Raw genomic sequence first — 21,012 nt, 5'->3', positions numbered from 1 at the left:
CTCTCTCTTCCTTGACATTGTTGGCTGTCACATCCCTCCAGTCTGTCACGCTTGCTTTCTCTGCTTTGTCTTCTTTCTAGGATATACAATTCTCTGTCCATCCTTCCACACAAACTCAGTGGTACCCCTTGATGACCACCTCTCATCCCAGATAACCTTAGCACAGTATGTGATGGTTACTTTTGATAGTCAGTTTGACAGGATTTAGAAATATCTAGGAGACAAAGCTCCAAGCCTGTCTGTGAGAGAGTTCCTAGATTGTGTTAACCCAGGTGAGAAGACATACCCTAAAAGTGGGTGGCACCACTGAGCATTTATACAATTCTTTCAGCAGAAAATCACAAGTATCAATCTTTGACGAAGACGTATGGGGACAGCAATAGGCTGTGGTTACCCCGTGGTCTGTGACTATTCTTCCACCATACTTTCATAGATATGAAATACACTAGAAGAAAACATGGAAGAACCAGAAAGAAAGTGAGAACACAGAAATATCCGGTATCACACGCACACATGAAATAAAGATTGGTGATGTCAGCTCAGTTAAAAAAAGTCTATGTGGGTGACAGTTTTACAAAATGGCAAATACTAAAAGAGAAACAACAAAGGAAAACTTTTCAGGAGCCTGGATGCTTTTAAATTTACAAAGGACTCTCTAGTTAATACGAAAGCAGCCATGGTATCAGTTTTAACAGATAATAACCAAAACTCTCCAAACAGACAAAAAAAACCAAACCAAACCATAACCAACCTACTAAACAACAACAAACCAAACCAAAATCAAAATGGCTTAATGAAAGCAGTTTGTTTTCTTTCTTTCTTTCTTTAAAAAGAATTTCTCCTACTGTCTTTTTTTAAAAAAGATTTATTTATTATATGTAAGTACACTGTAGTTGTCTTCAGACACATCAGAAGAGGGCATCAGATGGATGGTTGTGAGCCACCATGTGGTTGCTGGGATTTTGAACTCAGGACCTTTGGAAGAGTAGTCAGTGCTCTTAACCACTAAGCCATCTCTCCAGGCCAGCAGTTTGTTTTCAGCTGAGGTTCGCATCCATTGTGGGTTAGTTGGGGCCCTTTCCTATGTTGTCTTCATACAACTCAGGACCTCAAACATCATATACAACTGTAGAGCCCAGGACAGCCTCCAGACAGGTCCCTGTGTCAGAGGGAACAAGGTCTGCAGGATCTCGTCCTGGCAAGCAAGTGTAGGCCTGAAATTGACACTTGTGAATTCCTCTCATAAGTCAGTGGCTGGAATCATCCATTGGCCCAATCAATCAATATGTCAATACGTGCCCTGCTCTATATGCCCAGAAGGAGGCAGGTCTGATGCTAGCTAGGCTCCTGAAGGAAGGCTCGTCGAGCTCCCAACCCACAGCCTATATCTTACTTGTTTGCTCTAGTAGAGGTCTAGTCAGAGAAAGACGACGGCATATTTCATTACAGCTTGCATGTTGGTTATTAAAGAAGTAAAATATTCCTCGCTTTCCAAAGTTTGTAGTAATGTCTTTCTGATCTACAGAGTGAATCTGAGGATCTGTGAGATAGATGAGGCCTTTTCCATTACCAGTCACCCAGCCTAAAAGAGAATGAATACATATGAGCACCATATACCCTACAGATGCCAACAAACACACACACACACACACACACTCATACACACATGTATACACATGCACACGTGCATGCTTAAAGAGATACATTTAAAAATTGATCATCCTGTGATTTATATTTAGTACATTTCTACCCAGGCATTTGAGACACATATCCTAATTACTAATTTAAGGAAGAGAACTGAATATTACATTGCAACATATGTCAAGTATGAAATACTGAGATACTGAACAGTCACCAAATTGTAAAGCATAATGTTAATTTAGAATAATTACTAAAATCTCATGGGGGCTGAAGAGATGGATCAGAGGATAAGTGCACTGACTGCTCTTCCAGAGGTTCTGAGTTCAATTCCTAGCTACCACATAGTGGCTCATAACCATCTTTAATGTGATCCAACACCCTCTTCTGGTTTGTCTCAAGACAGCTACAGTGTACTCATACATAAAATAAATAAATCTTTAAAAAAATTACTAAAATCTCATCGTTGAGCATTTGTCTTGATTTAGAAGTTTCTTTATGCCTTATTCACTAGATCCTATATTTTTCTTGCCTACCCCACACTTATGTCTTGAGTACAGAAACTGTACATTTTTATATACAAGGTACACAGTAGTGAATGATATAAACAAAAATGTTTGTATCAATTGAGCAAACATTCTCATAAAGAGAGATAATGAACTATGGATATGTAAAGTATACAGTGTGACAGCTATAATTGCTAGAGAGGAAGACCTGAGAATTGAGGATCTCTTGCTAGAATAGTCTCTGACATGAATTATCATGAATACAATAACCAACAAACTGAAAAAAATCGCTAATATTAATGCTGAAAGTCAAGTCTAAGTACACACAGCTTCTTGTTTCATATTTCCAAATATGAAACTCAATTATTAGCTTTCACAATGGATAAAGGGCTAGACGAAAAAATCAGGGATGATTTTAAATTCAATTAATTCATTATTAATTTGCCTGTGGAAGAGTGTTGAATAACTTGGAACTGGAGTCACAGCCATGAGCAGCTAGCCACGTGGGCACTGGGATTGAACCCAGGCCTTATATAAGGACAGCAAGGATTCTTAACCACTGAGCCATCCTCCAGCCCCATGGAAGAACTTGAGAGAATTTTGAAGTGACATGCAGTAGTAAGAAACTGATTTCACTTGCATCCACTCAAGTGAGTGGAAGTCTGTAGGGACCGTTCTGCAACTGAGCCCAAGAGACCACAGATCAAGGTGCGTAAGTCACTTGGGAATCATTTGCTACATACAGCAAAATCACTTACCTTAATTCTAAACAGTACCCTGCTCATAGAATGGTCTGTGGTATATGATTAATGATAGTGAAATCAGTTGCAATATTCAGAATTAAAAAAACTAAACCCTTATTTTACATACCTTGTAAATCAACCACAACATCTTTATGGTTAGAATACTCATAAGAAAAATGGCCATAGGCCAAGCCATATTCTGTAGCCTTGTACTCAGTTTTGACTACTTTTGTGTTATTTGATAGCTTGACAAATTCTCCCAGTATGTAAGGCTCCACACTGATGCATCCCTTTATAGTCCTGTCTTCCAAAATCTGCAACATAGAGATGGGAGGTAGTATTCACAATGATAAACACCACAGTCTCTGCAGTGGGGTAGAGCTCTGTGTGCACTGAGCTGTTGCCATGGACATTTATTATTCTAGACTTCAATTTCCTCAGAGTTAGGCCTAAGAGGAATAATAATTACTCCTTAGTTTTGTCAAAATGGTTAAATGATACGATAAATACAACGTCCCCAGAATTACTTTCTATTCCATGATGTTTAGTGAAGAGGGATTGGTTTCAATGTCTCTGAAATACAAGATAGAGGACAGCTTGGGACGAAATCTAAGAAGACAAACTGGGCCTAACAATGACAATTCTTTGAAAATGAAGCGTTTATGGTTTTTCCTTGATGAATATGTTTAAGGTACAGTTTCTCATCACTTGGTTGCAAAGATAGAAGGAAATACAAAACAAGGGGTTTATGTTCCATGCTGAGGAAATAATTTGTACAAAATACAACCTTGAAGGTCCTTTTGTTGAGAGGCACGACACAAAGGAAAGTCCAGTAAGAAGGCCAACTTAACCAGACGCTGGGTGCAGCAGAGACTCTGACATCACCCACGCAGTACAAATGAATGTTCTGGATGGGGCAGATTGTCATTCTTTTCACCTATTTTTTTTTTAATAGGATGGAGTTGATAACACAGAGGAAGGAGACTAAGAACTAGATGTGTAAGATCTTACTGGACCATGTTAGAAGTAGACTTCTAATAGAAATCTAATATCCAGCTGCAGGCTTGTTTAATGAACCAAACTCATGCTTTACCAGCAATATTGTAGACGGGATGTAGAATATCTGCGTTGGAATCTTTTGCTCGTAGAGTCTCTTGTTAAACTCTGTCACATAGTGCTGTGCTGTCATCTGACGCTCCACATCAGCGAAGTGGTACCGGAGCCCCTTCCGCTCCTTGTATTCCTTCCCAACGTATCTACGGATGAACAGAACCCACACAGCAACACGTGAAGCCAATCTTCACTATTGGCTAAATAAGAAGGATGGAGGGACCCACAAGAAGACCAACAGAGTCAACTAGCTGGACTCTTGGGGGCTCCCAAAGACTGAACCACCAACCAAAGAGCAAGCAAGGGCGGGACCTAGGGCCCGACGCATGGGTAGTAGATGTGCAGTTTGGTCTTCATGTGGATTCTCCCACAACTGGAGCGGGATCTGCCCATAACTCTGCCGCCTGCCTGTGATCCTCTTCCCCTAACTGGATTGCCTTGTCTGGACTCAGTGGGAGAGGATGCGCCTAGTCCTGCAGTGACTTGATGTGCCAAGGTAAGTTGATACCCAGGGGGCTCCCTCTTCTTAGAGAAAGATGGGGGGAGAAACTGTGTGTGCGTGAGGGACTGGAAGGAGAGGGTGGGGCCTGTGATCAGTATGTAAAGTGAATGAATGAATGAATAAATAAATAAATAAATGAAAAAAAGGAGAAACATGCAGTCTAAAAGATAATTCCAGGGACTGGAGAGATAACTCAGCGGTTAAGATCACTGACTGCTCTTCCAGAGGTCCTGAGTTCAATTCCCAGCAACCACATGGTGGCTCACAATCATCTGTAATGGGCTCTGATGCCCTCTTCTGGTGTGTCTAAAGACAGCTACAGTGTACTCATATACATACGATAAATAAATCTCTTTTTAGAAAAGATAATGTCTATTTCTTATCTAATCAATATCAACTGTCTTAACTTCAGATCTAAATAATTTTATAACAGCCACATCTACAAGAGAGCACAGCACATGTTAGCTGACCTGAATGATATGGAATATGGAAGGAAACTATCCAGCCAATGTGTTCTTCATTCTTGTGTGTAATCCGTGACTCATATTGGTGTACTGGCGTATGGTTGGACTCTGTAGCCTGACACTTTCATCTGCAGTGTGCCCTTAATGTCTCAATTAGTCAGTATAAAGCCTCCCCTATTCCTCTCTTAAAATGATTATTTCATTCTGCGAATACCAGTTTTAGCAAGACCTACTGTGAGCTATTAGATATGTAACTTTCAAGGGCAATTATTCAAGTGTAATTGGACAGAGACTATACAAGGTAGTAAATAATTAAATAATACATAATTACAGTACCACATGCCACTGTAGTAATTAATACTTGCTATAAGTTAGTATGCATTTATTAGTAATGTTACACGTATTTGGAGGGACCTACAAAATCAGAGGGAATTTGTCAGCATCATAGACCACCATGAGGCAAACTTGCATCGGAAATCTCTGAATCTAATATACTCTAGGAGGCTACAGTCCTAGCCATTCAGACTCCTGAGGAGTGGGAAGGGCACTCACAGGTGGAGCCTCTGTGGTATCAGAGAGCATCACAGAGAGGAGCATCCTGGGAGTGACATCCCAGTGCCGAGTGCAGGTCGGCAGAGGGCTCAAACCAATGTACAGGCTTTCATTTATTGCCTGAGGCAAGCAGTGTGCAAAAAAGGGTTACCCATGAAGGGTGCCATTCTGGAACATTCTTCTAGAACTATGGGTCATCAGCCTGTGGACAGGAAGACACATTTTCTTTCATTTTATGCTGTTTTTCCTTAGCACCAGATTATTTAGCATTGGTCTCCTGTGGTCGGTCAATTTTATCTTAATACTCAAATGCCTTTATTGTGACTTCCATTAGATACTTTCAAGCATGAGACTTCCATTGTTTATGATTGTTATTTCTGCTACAGGGAAGTTAGTTGTCTATCTAAGGGACATTTCTTTGTATGTGACTAGTTTTGCTTTGCTGTTTTGGTTGCCTGTAAGATTTAAGATTGTTTGTTGTTTGGGGAAGTATGAAGTCTCTCCCTTCCCTTCTCCCTCCCTCCTTCCTTCCTTCCTTCCTTCCTTCCTTCCTTCCTTCCTTCCTTCCTTCCTTCCTTCCTTCCTTCCTTCCTGTTTCTTTCGTTTCCTCTTACAGCCTGTTTGAATCCAATCTGATGTTTGTTTTTGAAGATCGGTGTCTTTTGGCAATTCTGGAAAGTAGTCAGAAACTTTCTGCTCCAACATCACTTTTGTTCTCTTTTCTCCATTATATTCTTCCAGTCAGACGTGTCTTAGACACCCTCATTCCGTTCTGCATGTTTCTCATATCCCATGTATTTCTCGTCTTAGAACATCCTGTGATACCTTGGTGCATTAGCTTCCATATTGAAGCACACACAGGAATCAGATTCTGTCATAGTTCTGACGCCTGGACGTCCCTATTCAAAAGTCCGTGGGGTACCTGCTTTCTCTAAACGCAGCAAGGAAAGATCTGCCCTAGGCCTTGCTTCTGGTTGTGGGATCTCCTTGCCTTGCTTCAGCAAAGCTATAATCTTCACATGCACTCTCACTGCGTGCAGGCCTACCTCCAAGTTTCTTTTTCTAAAGAACACGGATGTGGTGGTTTAAATAAGCATGGCCTTCATAAGCTCAGATATTTGAATTCTTAGTTGTGGGGGAGTAGAGCTGTTTGAAAGAATTAGAAGGATTATGAGGTGTGGCCTTGTTGGAGTAAGTGTGTGGGTTTTGAGTTTCAAGATCTCATGCTAGGCAGTCTCTCTCTCTCTCTCTCTCTCTCTCTCTCTCTCTCTCTCTCTCTCTCCCTCCCTCCGTCCCTCTCCCTCCATCTCCTTCCTTCCCTCCCTCCCTATCCCTCCACCTCCCTCTTCCTTCCTCTCTTTCTCCCTCTCTCCCTCTTCCCCTCCCTCCCTCCTTCCCTCCCTCCCTCTCTCTCTCCACCTCTCTTTACACCCTGTGAACCAGGGTATAAAGCCCTCAGCTCCAGGACCATGACTGCCTGCATGCCGCCATGCTTCACGCTATGATGGACGTAAGTAACTGTAAGCAAACCCTCGATTAAATGTTTTCTTTTGTACATGTTGTCCTGGTTATAGTTAACCTTACACCAATTAACAGTGACTACGACCTGGCTGTGCTAGGTTATGGACTCACCTTACTCCAGCAAGACTTTGTCTTAACTACAGTTGGAACAGCTCTTGTTTCCCCAATATGAATACTGAAACAACCACATATGGATTTGACGTAACACAGTTCAATTTATAACATCTCATTCTAATATATATATTATATATGACTTTGGGCAAGTTCTTAACATTTCTGTGGCTTAATTTCCATCTCTGTACAGAGATCTCTCTAACAGCTTAAAGCTGCCTCCCTGGTTGGCTTGAGATCATGTATGTACAGCATCCAGACACGCATTTGGCATTATTCTGTGATGTCTGGAAGCTGTTATCAGGTGACTAATGATGGAGAAGTCAATATCTAAAGTCATATATTTGGGCCACATTTCAATCCTTTCAAAATCTCATGAGTGACTCCTTTACCAAACAGAAAATTAGCGTGACTTATGTTGACGACACACATGTTTTCAAGCAATACCTCCCCAGGGTTTCCTCTTGATGGAGATAGTGGACCCAAAATGCATTTCTCTGCTTGCCCTTCTTCTTCACGTTCAGGTAGTCTCCCAGATACACCACAGTCTCCTGGGCTGTCCACAACTCAGACTTTTTGGAGTACTTTAGCAGAAGGGCACCTAGAGAAAAAAGGTAAGGCTTCTTTAAACCATTTTGAACCAGTAAGCACACTTTGCATGCTCCCTGTAGCGTCCTGGCAATCCCAGAAATTCAAACTGGAATCATGGGTAATGCTGACTGAACACAAGTCCTAACTGCCTCATCAGAAATGTCCAACTTATATTTTGCCCTTTTTTATAACTCCTATTAAAAAATTGGTTCAATGAAAATGGGACACTTTATAAGTGTCAATAAAGAATATTTTTTGATTCTTGGTCGCTTAAATATGGCAAGAGACAAGATCAAAAACTCGGGAGAAAACAGGTGCTGGTGAGGATGTGGAGAAAGAGGAACACTCCTCCACTGCTGGTGGGGTGGCAAGCTGGTACAACCACTCTGGAAATCAGTCTGGCTGTTCCTCAGAAAACTGGGCGTGATATTACCGGAGGACCCCGCTATACCACTCCTGAGGGTTCCCCAGCATGTAAGAAGGATACATGTTCCACTATGTTCATAGCAGTCCTATTTATAATGGCCAGAAGTTGGAAAAAACCCAGATGTCCCTCAACGGAGGAATGGTTACAGAAAATATGGTATATATACACAATGGAGTACTATTCAGCCATTAGAAACAATGAATTCATGAAATTCTTAGACAAATGGATGGAACTGGAGAATATCATCCTAAGTGAGGTAACTCAATCATAATAACACTCATGTTATACACTCACTGATAAGTGGATATTAGCCACTTGGAATACCCAAGACACAATTCAATATCAAATGATACCCAAGAAGAAGGAAGGAGAGGCCCCTGGTCCTGGAAAGGCTCAGTGCAGCAGTATAGAATACCAGGACAGGGAAGTGGGAAGGGGTGGACTGGGGAACAGGGGGAGGGAAGAAGGCTTATGGGACTTTTGGGGAGGGAGAATCAGGAAAGGGGAAATCATTTGAAATGTAAATAAAGAATATATATAATAAAAAAGAAGAGAAAAAAGAACTACATTAAGACTGGCTCATTGTAATAAAAATGACTAGCATCACAAAAACAAGGGGAGGGAAGAGGGCTTATGGGACTTTCGGGGAGGGGGGATCCAGGAATGGGGAAATCATTTGAAATGTAAATAAAAAATATATCGAATAAGAAAATATGAAAAAACTATGGCAAAAGACTAAGACGAGCTTCTGCATGAAAGTAGATAGAAAAAGAAGGTTTATACACACTTCCAGAGACCTAGCTGGGGTATATAGTATGTGATTGCAACTTAACAGCAGAAGATCAAGTTTACCACCTTGGGCACATCACACAAACATAAAATAATATTGCTTCAGAGGCTCCCAGAAGTGTCGGGGATTCTAGATTGCATATTGAAGCCTGCTCTCATGTTTTCTTGCTCATTTGAATTGGGGATGGGAGGATAGAGAAACCACATTAAAAAATGTGGTTATTATACAAAGACGCCAATTTTATTGAAGAAGATGGAGAAGGGGGGGGGGAAGTAACGCTGTCTTCATTTTAAACCAAGAATGAAGAGCACAAAGCAAGAAAGACTTCTTTCCAGGGAAAAAGTCAACATGAACTCCACAGAAGACATGGATCCTGTTTTGATATTCAAATTAAAACTGAGTGACCAGGGCTGGAGAGATGACTCAGTAGTTAAGCGCTCTGACTGCTCTTCCAGAGGTCCTGAGTTCAGTTCCCAGCAACCACATGGTGGCTCACAAACATCTGTAATGGGATCTGATGCCCTCTTCTGAAGACAGCTACAGTGTACTTACATACATTAAAAACAACAACAAACTAAACCTGAGTGATCAAAGAACTGTGTCTGGGTTGTGATTTGGGAGGGGTAAATGGAAGAAAATACTTAAAAGAAATCCACAGATGAGAGAAAGGAGTGACTTCAGCTAGTCAAGTGGGTGATGAGAGTTGGATCCCTGGGCTGGAAAGAGAAGATGAAGTATCTGCTCACATTCAGTGATGGATGAATCAGGAGGAGAGGGTGGACGCGGAATATGTTCTGAAACTTTGGCCCTAAATTAGTTTAAAAACAAAAACCAATGGCCTATCTCAGAAAAAAAAAATGTGGTTCTGAAATCTTGATTCTCACAGGCAGGAAAGTCCATGACTAGAAAAGCAATTTTCCTGGCAATTCACGAAGTTCATCCTTTATGATCAGGGGTATCCAGCAACCTCTTCCCAAGGCTTTCCAGCCTGGAGCTAGAGACTAAAAGGGTTGGTTGTACTCACTGTGCGCTTGTTGGAGTTGATTGGACTTCAAGACTCCTGTATTCTCCAGCCTCTGAAGCAGCCAATCATGCCTCACACCTGCCAGAAGTTTTTCAAGGTCATCAGGCTGTAGGGTGCGAGCCTCAAGGATCTCCTGACTGGTCTGTCCTGGCAATGAGACGAAGGAACTTCTGCTAGAGTTCAGGAGAGACCAGGAGCTTCCCCCCTCAGACGAACTGCGGGAAAAGGCTGGTGATTTTAGCCACCACTGTGAGAGTGAGCTGGAGTTCTGGCTGCTCTTCAGCAGGCTCCCAAGTTCCTTCCCATCCTCGGTGGTGCTGCAGTCCTCATCAAAGTCAGGGGAAGGACTGGAGCCATTTGCAAAGGACTTTGGCCCCTCTTCACTCTGACTGGACCTCAAAGCACATGGCCTGTGAGCGCCATCTTGGCTAATGGGGTGAACCTCTGTGCTGTCAAGCATTTGGCCCTCCTCATCCACCGTAGACGCATCCGGGTCGACAGTCTGGTCTTTGACTGGGCAGCCAGTCTTTGCTGAGGCAGCATTTTGAATAGACCCATCTAGAAAGAAAGTCCTACATGTAGACATTGAATGGCTGTCTTCTAAACATCCTAGGGCTGCCTGAGAGGGTGATGGTCCGTCATCTGTGCTTTCTGCTGTTTCTCCTTCCGGGTCGACCGAGGAGGGGGCAAATGTTAATTCAGGCCTTGTGAATATTTCAGTGAGTTTCTCCCCATTCTTTTCTCCATGCCAGTCTTTAAAGTCACACTTGGATTCTGGGAAATCACCAATTATTCCAGAGTTTTCTTCTTCCCGAACTGAAGGATTTGTGGTCACATCCATGAACCTGCCCGAACTAGACAAGGACCAGGAATCAGAACTGCATGAACGACTTGGCTGAAGAGAAGTATTTTTAGATCCTTCAGGGGTTTCTACCAGCCCTGCCCCTGAGGCCAAACAAATATCTGTTGTGTTGAGAGGAAGAATGGGTGTGCGTTTGTGTAGCTGCCTTTCAGAAGACTCTAAGTTGTGATCTTCAGTTGTCTGAAGAGGGACACCATGGAGCTTTGAAAACAATACATATGTACCTCTTCGGCTTCCGTCCCTCTTGGGCTCCTCAGACTCTGCCGTGGAGCACTGAGTGTCCACGAGATGTTCTTCTTGACTAGATTCTTTCCTTACTATATCCTGAGCAGCGCAGCTAACTTCCTCCCAGCTTGTGGAAGAGCTGAGCCCCGACAGTCTGCTCCAAGAACTAGAGCTAGAGCTGTCTCTCAGAGACTTGCTGGAAACGTCTGCCCCGCCATTGCTGTGGTTTGGTGGCTCCGTCTCAGTGCCCATATCTTGATCCAGGGAGACTCGAAATGCCTCGGAATGGGTCCAGCTCCTCCTTCCTCCTCTTTTGCGCTTCTCTTGATCTTGATCAGACATTTTGGAAGAAGCAGCACTCTTGCTGTCTTGGGAGCACACTCTCTCTAGAGTAGCACTCATTGTCTCTGCTGTGTTTGTTTCTGTCTTTAGAGTGGTGATACAGACCTCTGGTTTTGTGTCTCTCTGGTTGCTCTTGCTGTTCCCACAAGTGTTTTCAAACACCTCGCACACTGAAGTATGGTGCTGGGAATAGGTTTCAAGAATTTGTTGGAAATCCACATGCCCGTGTAAGACGAGCCTATCTAAACCACACTCGAAACTCTCCGGGACATAAGATCTGTCATCTAAATTTGGGAAGCTTTGAACTTGTAGATGTCCCTTCACCTGGCTGATGAGAGACATGATCTCCTGAGACAGGGCTTCTCTGTCCAGGCTTGTGGGGGAAAGGCTGAAGGTGTAGAGCTTGCCCATAGCGTCATTGCATAGCTGCCTTGCCGCTCGAACTGCATCTGTCTCCCCGTGGAGTCTGCAGTGCACCGTGGCGAGTCCGAAAGCAGCTTTGATGAGGCTGTGTAGCTCCTGCTTTCCACTAACCAGCTCGCCATCTTTCTTGGTCAGGAGGCCAATCTCAAAAGCTTCTTTGGCTTCACACAGATATACACTTTTCATTCCTGGAGGGCAGTCAGCAGAACAGCTGTATGACAACAAACATGTGCCGCGGATATTCTGTGGAAAACAGCAACTGCACGTCAGATATTGCACTGGGTGCTAGATGTGAACCAGGACAAACTTCTCCCTTATTTATTTGTTTATTTATTTATTTATTTATTTATTTATTTATTTATTTATTTATTTGAGACAGGGTCTCTTTATGTAGCCCTAGCTATTTCGGAACTCACAATGTAGATGAGGCTGGCTTCAAACTCACAGAAACACACTTGTCTCTGCCTCCCAAGTGCAGGTTAAAGGTGTGCACCACCACATCCTGCAAACCTTTTTATTCCCGGAGGACAATCACTTAAAATATTACAGAAAAAGAAATGCACAACACAGACATCCTAAAGGAGGTTCATGAATGCTTAACAGGGGATGTGAAGTTTCAGTTTTTGTTTTGTTTTTGGAGGGTGAGAAGGGACGGAGCCTTGAGTCACTGACTGACACAGAGGGTAAGACATTGTCATCTTTAGTTTTCATCCTGCCCTGACCCTGATGCTTGTGGGCTGAACATGGCAGATCCTGCTGTTGTTTGTTATGTTAACAAATGGTTTATGAGAGTTGGATTGTCTATTTGCTTGGATAGAGAACTCTGTGAAGTCTCACCAGAGACAATCTAACCTGAGGGGTGGAAGAACCACCTTTAAGGTGGGATGCACAATCCAATGAACAGGAAGGAGTTTGAAATAAAAGGGGGAAAGGGAGGTCAGATGCCTGTCAGAACTGAAGCTGAACTTTCTGTTCTTAATAACTCCTGCTACTATAATATTTTTTCCTGTAGTGGGACCGAAGTAATAGAGCCAATGAACCACAGATTGAAACCTCTGGAACTATTAGCAAAAAGGTGAACAACAACAACAACATCAACAACAATAACAACAAATCAAAGCAACAACAGCAATATCATTATCATCATCATCATCATCATCAACAACAACAACAACAACAACAACAACAAGGAAAACATCCCTTTCCTTCCTTTACATTGTTTCCTACAGTATTTGTATAAATAAAACAGTATGCATGTAAACCATGCATACATAGCATCTGTAGATCACTTATGTAACACAGTGTCAATACTTCACTGTCTAGAAACAAGAACAAAGAGTGTGTATGTGTCCTGTACAGATGCAAAAACTTTGATCCAAAGTTGATGAAAGGTAAGGGTGTAGTATTGCAGATATAGAGTTGTCCATATTTATTCTTTAATTAATTGTTAAAAGTTATGTGTATGTATGTCTGTTTACATGTTCATGCCCAAGGAGTCCAGAAGAGGCTGGTGAATACCCTGGAGCTGGAGTTACACTGTTGCAAGCCACCTGATGTGGGTGCTAGAAACCTGAATCAGGTTCTCTGCAGGAACAGGGCTTGTTCTTAACTGCTAAGCCGTCTTGTCAATCCCAAAGTTAACTATATTTCAAAATGAAAGATTTTTGTAATATTAATCTAAGAGATCTGCATTTACTGGGCATAGAGGAGATCCCAGGATACGTGTGTTTTAGGAAATCTCCATAGGTGATTCTGACCTGCTGCCAGCCTTTGGAACCCTTGTCCTGGAATAGTCAGTGTTATATGCTTGGACTGAAATAACTTAGCTGCTGTCAGGATATGGTCATTCGAACTAATAGTACTTTCCCCCCTGCGGAGTCTTATAATTGCCAATAAAGGGCCGGGATCGACTTTTCCCTCCCACTGACTGCCCGGGAGAACCTGGATTTACCACAGCCGTGAGCACAAACAGGGGCGTGTAAGCACTGAAGGCGGCTGCCAGTTTGCAGGCTTCTGCGGCTGACAACAAATGGTGGTCAAACTCCTTGAGCAAGGCCTGTGGAGAAAAGTGTGGAAGGTGAAGCGGCAGTTCCCAAAGAAAGCCTGTGACATTCCATCACTTTTCTTTCAAGATTCTGAGTGACTCCTCCTTTTCCTCATGAACTTGCATGAACCTACCAGGACAGTGCCAAGAAAACCTAAGTGGGTTTAAAGACCCAAGAGCAGTGGGTGTCCTTTCTCCTAGCCACCCCTTCCATCCCACAGCCCTATCCTGCAGCCATAACCCAGAGACTGTAGCATGGACCACAATCAGGCAAAATAAATCTGCTGAGCCTCCCCGGAAGACGGGGACAGTTCTTTTGCCATGGAAACTGCACACTTTGCATGCAGACTGATTGATAATCTCTGTGCTGCTCTTGGCAAAGGGCTCTTTATGGTTTCACACCAATTAGGATTCAGCCATTCACTCTGGAAACATATATTAGGTACCACCATGGGTCAGACACAGTTCTAGACCTGAAGGGAAAGTGACTTTAAGCTTGCAAAGAGATTATTTTCTGTTGTATTGAAGAAATGATTAGTAGTGCATGTGTGGGTAGGTGGGTGGTGTCATCCTCAGGACATGTCCACCTATTTTTTTGAGACAAGTCTTTCACTGGGACCTTGAACTCACAGATTAGCTACAATGGCTGACAAGAAACTCTAAGGTTCCTCCTACGTCTCCAGGGTTGGGATTACAAGGACACGCCATCATGCCTAGCTTTTATGTGAGTGTTGGAGACCAAACCCAGGTCCTCACACTTATGTGGAAAACACTCTGCCAACTGAGTCACCTTCCCTCGATCATTGCCACAATATTTTATGTTTTTAACTCATTACCCTTTCTTTACCAAGTTTAGATACTGAATTCTGTACACATTGAAAGGAAACCAATGGGACCAAAAATCACGCTGACAATATTCTCTCATTCTTTCGCTTGAAGATTTTTGGGGCCCTTTGTATATCTGATTCATCAAGACAGCCCGGGATGACCAAGGTAAATAGAACCCACTAGAGCTTCTCCCATTAATCTAGGAGGGACTCTGCTCCCAACCCCCACTCTGCTGGCAAAGCGAGGATAACCAGCACCAAGAACAGCACTGACGACAATTGACAAACGACAATTACCAGGTTAACCTTCGGGCTCTTCTTAAACTTTTCGTAATCGGTTTTGCTCATGGAAACAAAGATGTCTGCCAGTATGCCCAGTGATGTGGAAATGCCCTGTCAGGAGAGCAAACGAATCAGTCTGGAATTCTGTCCTCTCATGGCCTACACTGGATGACTCCATGCCACGGGAACTATCTGCTTGCTCTTATTCTGTGACCATGACGTTGGAGATAATTTTGAACTGAACATCACCAGGAAGGAAAGAGCATTACATCTCAAGGCTTGGGGATGAATTGAAAGATGGCTGCTTTGAAGTTGAGCTCTACTGGGTCATCGGTGTTAATTTATCTAAATACTGGGCCTGAACAATTGGCACAGGAAGAGATCTCATAGTACTCTGTCTGTGTTGTGAAGAAGGATAAGTTTCAATGACAGATCGCTGGATGGAGGATTCAGTTAATGAAGGGACAGTCCCAAAATCATAGAGAATGAAACCTCTAGCATCAAAGCAAAGGCTGACTCTTTGTTTCTTAAAGATGCTCCATTAACAATTAAGGGAAGTTTCTCCTCATTAGACTCTGGGAAAATGATTTTACACATAATATTGTGGCCATTTCAAGATTTGTCACAGAGTCAAGTGAAGGCTATATAATGTGATAGGACACACACAGTGGACCAGAGACCTAAATTTATAATTGGATGGTTAGAAATTATTATAGAAACCCATCATGAGTCTAACTGCAACACAGAAGGAGGTTCTTCTTCTTCTTCTTCTTATTATTATTATTTATATATTTGCTTTATTTACATTTCAAATGGTATCCCCTTTTTTCTCTAAAAACACCCTATCCCATCCCCCTTTCCTCTGCCCACCCTCTGCCCTAATTTCCTGACTTGCATTCCCCTATTCTGGGGAATCAAGCCAGAAGGAGGTTCTTAAATGTTCCCAGTCTTATGCTTGTGTAAAATAAATTAGACAGTATAGACAGAATTGATAAATGATGGAGTTAATTGTGCTATAAAAGGATAACTATCCAAAGACAAGCGGGGAGAGTAGACACTGCATGTAGACACAAAACCTTCTTATCTGGCTGAGGGAGTGTCAAATAGCCTATGATGGAGGCCCATATCAATCCAGCCGCTTCATACCACATGCCTAAAAAACAAAGGGAGAACAGGGACGGACTGTTAGTATCTGTGCCTCAGTGTACAGATAAGTAAATAATTAATAATCATTTATGTTTATAAATAATAAGAAAAGAAGTAGGAAGGAATTGGGAAGACTCGGGTTAGATTAGACTGACAAAGCCAAGAAACTAAGAATTGTCATACTTTTGGTATCTGTCTTAATTAGAGTTACCACTGTTCTGATAAAACATCATAAACAAGGCAACTTGGCTACACTTCTACTTCACAGTCCATAACTGAAGGAAGTCAGGACAGGAACTTAGGCAGGGCAGGAACCTGGAGCCAGGAGCTGATGCAGAGGCCATAGAGGGATGCTGCTTACTGGCTTGCTCCTCATGGCTTGCTCAGTCCTTCTTATAGCACCTGGGATTGCCAGCCTACGGGCGACATCACCCACAACGGGCTGCGCCCTCCCCCATCAGTCACTAATTAAGAAAAGGGTTGCCTACAACTTGATCTTATGGTGGCATTTTCTTAATTGAGACTCCCTCCTTTCTGATAACTCTAGTTTGTGTCTAGTTGACATAAAACTAACCAGCGCAGTATAACACACACACGCGCGCGCGCACACACACACACACACAATTTATTGTCATTTCCACTATAAGACTAATGTTTGCCATCTTTTATTAAAAATTTCAAATGCTTTGGTTTACCCTTTAGTCTAATTAGGGTTTTGAACTGCTCAAAAAATTTTGTGAGTATCCCAAGGAATGGATAAGTAATGAAAGTCAATGAATAGCCATAACACACAACTGTAAATTTCATTAACAAAACAGAAATATTCTTTCTCTTTATTAATCTTAACCATTACAGGTTTTTTTAAACATGAGGTCTCCCTATGCTGCCCAGGCTAGCTCCAACCTGTAGTTTCAAGCTCTTCTCTTTCCTCAGTCTACACAGTAGGCTACATAAGTATGCACAGATATGCTCAGCTCAGCTCCTGGCATCCTAATGTCATTTTCTTCTCAAGAGGACTACAAAGGTAAAGGGGGTGTGACCGCTTTAGCAGATATATTAAGAAGATGCTACAGTACATTCTTGTAGCCGGCCTCTGCTTTGAGTCCCGAGAGGGATTGCCGGTTGATGTCAGTCAGTACCTAGCTTCTGCAGAATTTGCCCTCTGATCTGTATGCAGACCGACTGTACCAGGACCTTGTCACTCTCATTCCTATACAGCCAGGTACCTGCAATGAAAGGAACACACAGCCTGCAGTCAGTAAGGAAACTGCTAGGTAAGATAAATCTATTTTCATAGATGTCTTCATTAACACACATGACTAAGATTTGAGAGACATTCCCCATGACTCCATGCGAGCCGGCTTCCATGTGGTCTGCGGCTGTCTTGTCAACAGTTCTCCATCCCTAGGGCCTTCATCTTTGGCTCCTGCTTCAAGCATCTCTACTCTCCTCATTTCTACCTCAGATCCTCTTCTCTGCCTTCTTAAGAGTTCCTCTTCTTTCTCAGGTCCCAGATTCCATGCTATTTATCTCGAAGGCTCTCCAGGTTCCTAACCCCAGGTTATCTTACCCACACTGTGACCCCACCATCTGTGTCTGTCTCAAAGACTGCAGGGCCAGTTCCAATTACACAACATTACTCTGCATACTGAAGGTGACGACTCCCCACAGACCAGAATCTTAGGGAAAAAATTCATTATCCACGTAGTGAGACTTGACAGGAAGAACTGGACTGACACTCAGGCTGGCCATCTGCTGAGCGAAGGGAGAAGTGAGTGGCTATGATTTTTTTTTTATGGTGGTCATTGTGTGTGTGAGGTGGGTAAAGTTCTGAGCAGTTGGGCTGCAGTCTGTGGGCGAGTAGGTTAGGTTTTCAAATTTTATATTAGCATATATAATATACAGTATTATGCACCCCATTATTCATTGTTTTTTGTTTTGTCAGCTGGCCCACTGTGGGGCAAATAGATGGTAATTGTCAATGGCAAAAAACAGAGTCGGCTCTTAAGTGTTCTGCCACACTGCACGGTTCTCTTCCTAGTTCCTGTGTGTGTATAGGGTGTGTATATGTAGTATGTGGGATATGTGTTGTTATGTGGTACATGTATGTGTGTATGTGTGGGGGAACTGTTTAGGGAATGTGTGTGTGTATGTATGTATGTGGGGGAGTTGTGTAGGGTATGTGTTTGTGTGTGTACGTGGCTTTGTCTGGTGTGTGTAGAGTGTATGTAGAGAATATGCAGACACTGGCTTAGTGCTGGGGGCCACAAATAAAAGGATGTATGGACATCCCAACATGTCTTCCTCTTGGAGCTCTCCATAAACTTCAAGAACCAAGAGTCAATGTATCAGAGCCCATTGAACTCAAAGTTCACTTAAAGCTGAGTTCAATGTTTTTGGAAAACGTGCCAACTTAAGTCTTCCAACACTTACCGGTTGCTCCGTTGTTGCTTATGAGGCTGCTCAGGATGTACTCGGCCTTCAGCAGCTTCCCTGCGAATAAGCAAGCACACAGCACAGCATATTAATATTTAATATTTAATTATGTATAGTTTCTGCTCTAGGATTGATGCGCTGTTACAGGGACTCTGCCCTTTTGGAAACACTCAGATTTAACATTCAAACCAATAACTTCATCATATGTAAAACTGAGAAAGAAAGATGCGTTTCTAGTATTGGTCAACTGGGAAGTTATATAGTATCTGAAGAGGTAATCAGATTCACACACACACACACACACACACACACACACATACTTTATCGATACAGAGATGGTGAATAGCAGAGGCAAACCCTGGTCAGAGATGCCATGTCTTCTCTCTGTGAAAGCTGTACCACAACAGAGTATAGCTTCCCAAGAGCAGCACAATTTCCATACAATATCCCTTCCTGATCCTCCAGATTGGGATTTATCTTTATTTTCTTTCACAGTTCTGTTTGTTTTGGCTGCAACCACATGGATCTTACCCGCAGGTTGCTGTTTTTCCGTAAGCAGGAAACTCAACAACTTATTCATTAACCACCGCGGTTACCTAACCTGCAGCCCTGCACAGTGGCTTTGTGCTCACACTGGACTTCTCTCTTCCCTCTCTCTCTTCTTACTCTGTCACAGTTGCTACCCTGTGGCATGATCTCTAAGCCTAGCTTTTACATCTAGGTCATCAGATTCACCACAATGTGGGCCTGGAAAGCCATTATTCCAAATGTCTCCAAGACTTGCTCTTCCCCCTTCTCTTTCTCTTTCTCTTCCTTTGAATGTGACTGTCATAGGGCTGAGGCCATGATTTAGCTAGCGGTTAAAACAGTGGTCCTCGACCTTCCTAACCCTGCGACTCTAATGCAGTTCGTTATTACCAAAAGACTTAAGTCTATGTACTGTGACTCTGCCACCATTTCAAACTCTAAAATCGGGCCAGAAATTGCATGCATCAGATGCTTTGAAAAATGTGCAATAGTCTTGGCATTAATGTCTCTCTACATAAAACGTAAATGGAGATGAGATCTTCAGCCTCTGATAAACTTGCATGGAGTAATAATAATTACAGCCCCTCATGTTATGGAGACCCCAACCATAAAATGACTTTCACTGATGCTCCGTAACTAATTTTGCTAGTTATGAATGTTATGTTATGTTGATATATTCTGATTTTCTCGTGGTCTTAGGTGATCCACAGGCCAAGAACCACTGAGTTAAAAGCATTGCTGCTCTTGCAGATTTCAGGTCCCAGACCTCTGTGTGGCCCACAGTCTCCTGTAACTCCATCTCCAGGGAGATGTGATAGCCAATTCTGCCCTCCGTGGGCACCTGCACTCATACACATACATTGAAAAACAAACAAACAAATAAAAAACAAAACAAAAAAGAAAAGAAAAACAAAAGAGCCCTCTAAATGTCATTGTCCCCTACAGTTTTACCTGATCATACAGACTGGTTGTGTTAGTTGTGATTCTTAAGATTGCAGTATTATCTTCAGTTTACATCCCTATCCCCCCACTAACCAGTAGCTCACAGAGAGTTAATTTCCTCTCTTCCTGTGATCTGTTTTAGCAGTGACACATGGTCTAATAGACACTGTGCATCATACCTAGTTGGCACAGTAAAAGGTCCATCTTTCTGTGTTTGATTTTCTCCTTAGGAAAATCATCATCTAGAATGTCTGCTTTGCCCACACCTTTAAATGATAATTTTTCTGGTTATAAAAGTCTAGGTTCAAGTTATTTTGTCTTAGATTTGTGTTGATTCCAATGCTTTCTGTAATTCTCCTCCTCCTCCTCCTCCTCCTCCCCCTCTTCCTTCTCCTCTTCCTTCTTCTCTAGACTATTTTTTATATTTATGTTTGTTTTGATTTGTGTTGCTGTTGTTCTGAGATAAGATTTTACTAAGTAGCCCTGGCTGACCTGGATCTCTGCATATATACCAGGCTGGCTTCAAACTCAGAGATCTGTTTGTCTCTGCCTTCTGTGTGCTGAGATTAAAGGTGTGAGAGTCACCATGCCTGTGAAAGATTTATTTTATTTTTAATTACGTTGAATGTGTGTGTGTGCATTTGGGTGGGGGGGAGTGGGTAGGTTATATGCATGTGAGAGCAGGTACCCACAAAATCCAGAAGAGGGCATCAGATACACTGGAGCTAGAGTTATAGTTGTTTGTGACCCAACTAACATGGCTGTTGGGAACTGAACCTCCTGGGAATTAAGAAGGGAGATGCAAATGTGAAGGAGAAGTCTGAAAGCTAAATAAGAATTTAAAAAATCAATAACACATAAGCAGAAGATGATTTACAGGAGGATCAAGTAGATCTAGACGCGAGATAAAACTGGACCCAGTGTGGCCAAACTACACAAAAATCAACAATGAGAAAATCTTCAAGGATATGGGAAG

The 21,012-nt window shown here is 42.5% G+C and overlaps 1 protein-coding gene across 5 annotated transcripts in view; it reads right to left on the bottom strand.

The window, feature by feature from the left end:
- Positions 1–844: 844 nt before the first annotated feature.
- Positions 845–21,012, bottom strand: part of Alpk1 (alpha kinase 1) — a 103,590-nt gene continuing 83,422 nt past the window's right edge. For all 5 annotated transcript variants that reach the window (XM_052179268.1, XM_052179267.1, XM_052179271.1 and 2 more), the window contains 10 exons: positions 18,564–18,623; positions 17,270–17,356; positions 16,061–16,137; positions 15,000–15,095; positions 13,783–13,887; positions 9,980–12,074; positions 7,595–7,748; positions 3,981–4,143; positions 3,015–3,201; positions 845–1,582 (listed from right to left, as the gene is read on the bottom strand). In XM_052179268.1, the coding sequence (XP_052035228.1) occupies positions 1,383–1,582; positions 3,015–3,201; positions 3,981–4,143; positions 7,595–7,748; positions 9,980–12,074; positions 13,783–13,887; positions 15,000–15,095; positions 16,061–16,137; positions 17,270–17,356; positions 18,564–18,623 (3,224 nt within the window). In that variant the 3' untranslated portion in view covers positions 845–1,382. The remainder of the gene's footprint in view (positions 1,583–3,014; positions 3,202–3,980; positions 4,144–7,594; positions 7,749–9,979; positions 12,075–13,782; positions 13,888–14,999; positions 15,096–16,060; positions 16,138–17,269; positions 17,357–18,563; positions 18,624–21,012) is intronic.

This window comes from Apodemus sylvaticus, chromosome 4 (assembly GCF_947179515.1).
Source record: "Apodemus sylvaticus chromosome 4, mApoSyl1.1, whole genome shotgun sequence".
NCBI classification, from domain to species: Eukaryota; Metazoa; Chordata; class Mammalia; order Rodentia; family Muridae; genus Apodemus; species Apodemus sylvaticus.
Note: the sequence above shows the minus strand (reverse complement) of the source record. Positions and strands in the feature narration are given on the sequence as shown.